Raw genomic sequence first — 3,932 nt, forward strand, 5'->3', positions numbered from 1 at the left:
CATCTGTGGATTATTATTTTATCTGTTAACTTTTTTTAGTTGGAAAAACATGAAATTAAGTTTTGCATTTGCCTAAATCTTTTTGTGTGTTATTCTGAAAGTGAAATTTAAATCAAGGAATTCCTGGAAGTAATATTGAATTAATATTTGTATATATATAAACTTATAGGGGCTTAAAAGCTGTGACTTCCGCAGAAAGAATTGCAAATTCTGATTTACATATTCTGACATTAGGATTCAGAAAAGTGCCTTTTAGTTTTACCATAATTTTTGCAGCCACATCCTTAACTTCAGCTGCCATGTTGATGTAAACAAGCCTACTGGTAATCTTTTTTGTGTTCTTGTGTGCGACTTCACCACTCGTGCAGCCAGGGTTGTAGTTTAACATGGCTCCAGTGCCAGCCCAGCAGGACTCCCCCTTTCCCTCATGACTGTGTGTAAAGCCGTGGGAGAGGACGGGGAACATTAATCCCTTCAAAGGAACAGATCTAATTCAAAATCTGCCGCTCCAAAATAGTTGAGAGGACAGTGATTGTTTCTGCAGGGGAAGCCAGATAAAGATCAGAAGGGTTGAACTTCCATTGCTTCTGCTCTGCCACTAAAGTTTTCAATATTATCATATCAAAAACATACTTTTGGCTCCATTACATATTCTGAAATAAAAAATGGACATCATTAAAATACTTTTTTTTAAGTTTATTTTTGATATTTCCTTTTTAGCTGCACTTCCTAAGATCATTAAAGGTGTGGGACCCCTTACCGTGCAAAACAATGGACCCAAATTGAGATTTCCAGTTTAAAAGAGTTGTCTTTTTGGTTAAAGAACAAGCTTTGCTGAAATATATTTCATGCTGCAGCCTCTCAGTTTGTCATTTTTAACATTCAGCACAGACGGGGAAATAATCTGCATTTGCAGCGAGCGTCAGATAAAACAACTGATTTAAATGTCTGTGAAAGAAATAAGTATTTAAATAATTCAGAGAGGGCATAATTAAGTGTTTAATGCCAAGTTGTAGTTCAAAGGCACAACAAAGAAAATTTGAATTCAAATTAGAAAATGGAAAGGAGATGCAGATCCTTTCGGAGATGAGAACTTTGTGTTGAGTCACTTGATTTTTTTTTTTCCCTGCATCAAACAGTCATGCAGAGCTCTTGGAGATCTCCAGAGATAACAATGTCACATTGTCACACAGAGTTCTGCTACAAATCCTTAATTACAAAAAGAGGATCAGATGACTACAGCATCCAATCCTGGGGTCTCCAGGCGGCATGGGGGTCTTTGATCAAGAAAATCCAATTATTTGTGTATATACATTTCCCACATAGTGATTACTTCATTAATTGTCCCGCCTTTATCTCCTCCCCTCCCAACCCCCCTAATAATCAGCTCTTTTATCCAGACCAACAAACACACCATAGGAGCTTTGTGGATTCAAAGGATTTGCTTTCCCCTCTCAAAGAGCCGCTATTCTTTGATGATTGGGCAGCGGCAAACTTCAAAGTAATAAATCTTATTTCTGACTGGCTGGCGGCCCACCAAAGTCCTTATCAAATTCTAAGAAGTGATCCCTCACTCTCCAGATACACCAAGGATATTTGGGAGAGAGGAGGAAACGCGGGAGGCTGGAGACCTGCTGGAAAAGGCTGTTGGATGCACAGATCGGGCGAAAATTAGCGCGTTTGTTTGGTAGTTTCTGTGCACGCGGAGGAGGGCGCGCGCCATGGCAGCGGTGGCTGTTCTGCGGAATGAAACACTGCAAGCTTTTCTACAGGTTTGAGCACAAATCTACTACTTTTCTGGAGATTTTAGTCATGTTAAATGGGGGAAGAGTTGCCTCACTTAGATTTGGTTGCAAACTTTTGTCAAATTTTAACGAGTGAATACAGAATATTTTTGTTTTACATAAAATATTTTTTAATGGAAGTTTATTCCATAAAAAGTAACTTTTGGGATTTTGTCATGATCCAGGATCGCACCCCAAACTCCTCTCCAGAGAACTGTAAGCACTCCCCGCTGGCTCTCCTGGCTGCCACTTGTAACCGGATCGGGCACCACCACGGATCCAACCCCACGGAGTTCCTCCAGGTGCCCTACGACCCCACTCTGGGTTCCCCTTCGCGGCTGTTTCACCCGTGGACTAACGAGGGCAACCCTCCGAGCAGCTCCACTTTCGGACTATCCTCCAAGCCGCAGCTGTCTGCGCACATCCAGAGCTCCTTCAGCTCCCCCCACGAACTGCCCCTGACCCCTCCGGCGGACCCCTCGTACCCCTATGACTTCTCCCCCGTGAAGATGTTACCTTGCTCCATGCAGTCTCTGCAGTCCACCTGCCCCCCCACCTACGTCCCCGCGGTCAGTTACGCGGCTCCCACTCCCATCCCGCCGGCGATGCCCAGTTTTGTGACGGGACCCTCCGGCCTCGTCCACCAACAGCAGAGACAGTTGTCCCCCAACCCCGGGGAGGACATCCCGTGGTGGAGCCTGCAGCAGGGCAACCACGTCAGCCATACGTCCTCCCTCGCCCCGCACCGCTTCCAGCTCCAGAGGGGTTTGGTTCTGGGACATACGGACTTTGCGCAATACCAGACGCAGATCGCCGCGCTGCTGCACACCAAGTCCCCCCTCGCGACCGCGCGCCGCTGCAGGAGGTGCAGGTGTCCCAACTGTCAGTCCTCCACGTCCAGCGACGAGCCCGGCAAGAAGAAGCAGCACATCTGTCACATCCCCGGATGCGGGAAAGTTTACGGGAAGACGTCTCACCTGAAGGCGCACCTGCGCTGGCACTCGGGCGAGCGGCCGTTTGTCTGCAACTGGCTCTTCTGTGGCAAGAGCTTCACCAGGTCGGACGAGCTGCAGAGACACCTGAGGACTCACACTGGGGAGAAGCGCTTTGTGTGCCCGGACTGCTGCAAGAGGTTCATGAGGAGTGACCACCTGGCCAAACACGTCAAAACGCACCAGAATAAAAGGAGCAAGTGTCAGGAAAAGACGCTGGACCACGTCAAACGAGAGGACACGAGGAGTATGCTGTAGCATCCCATCCACACGCAGGGCTGTTTCCACACGTCCACGTGGACTGTGTCTGGTGGATCATCAGACTTTCCAACACAAAAAAATCCACTTTTTTTGTAAATACATAAATATTAAAAAAAAAAGTTTCATAAATTAATTTGGGCCCATAAAAAAACTCATAAGTTTGAATTCAATGTCTACATGAAATCAAGGAAGACAAGTTTTCAACTTGTGTTTTGATCATTGTCTTCGGTGGAAGATCTCGCTCCCTTGTACGATTCTATTTAATAGCTTTTGTTGAATGAAAGTGTCTGTTCTTTGCTCCATATGGGGTGTTTTTAAGCATGCTCTTGAAAAGATCTGCTGTTGTTGACATGACCCAAATACTGTGTGAGAATAAAAGTTATAACATTTCTTCTCTCCTCTCAGAAGATTTCATTCCAGCAGCTCTGTGGATGAGGCAGCAAAAAGAGGGAAAACCACTGTGAAATCAATACTAATACTACAAAATTACAAGCGGTAACATTTTTAAGAAAAACTGAAGAGAAGCCTGCTTTATTACCAATTTAGGGGTAAAAACTTGATGTTTTTGGTGAGAAAATAGGAAAAAAAAGTTTTTGTTTCTTACAAAAATGTTTTTTTTTAACTAAAAAAATTCTGCTTTTTTTTCATATTGTCCATATTCTCTAGTAAGACACAAAGCTATAGACGCTCATACGCCTTCTGCTAGATAAGTAAGAAATGTTAATATATTTGGAAATTTTCAAAAAATCTCCTTAGTTTCCTCTTTAGTAGCAAACTTTAAAATGTTAAAAAAACACGTCAAACCTGTGCACTCCTTAAAAAAATGTCCAAAATGATTCCTTGTATTCACTGGAAGCCTTCCGTTATTGTACAGAAAACAATATTGTGGTATTTC

The 3,932-nt window shown here is 43.8% G+C and overlaps 1 protein-coding gene across 1 annotated transcript; it reads left to right on the forward strand.

The window, feature by feature from the left end:
* The first annotated feature begins 1,415 nt into the window (after positions 1 to 1,415).
* sp5a (Sp5 transcription factor a) lies at positions 1,416 to 3,427 on the forward strand. The gene is made up of 2 exons (XM_004081748.5): positions 1,416 to 1,772; positions 1,970 to 3,427. Exons 1-2 carry the CDS (start codon positions 1,722 to 1,724, stop codon positions 3,032 to 3,034), a joined length of 1,116 nt encoding a protein of 371 aa, XP_004081796.1. The 5' UTR covers positions 1,416 to 1,721; the 3' UTR covers positions 3,035 to 3,427.
* Positions 3,428 to 3,932: the final 505 nt, after the last annotated feature.

The sequence above is a fragment of the Oryzias latipes genome, chromosome 21 (genome assembly GCF_053564925.1).
Source record: "Oryzias latipes strain Hd-rR chromosome 21, Olatipes_Hd-rR_3.1".
Classification (NCBI taxonomy): domain Eukaryota; kingdom Metazoa; phylum Chordata; class Actinopteri; order Beloniformes; family Adrianichthyidae; genus Oryzias; species Oryzias latipes.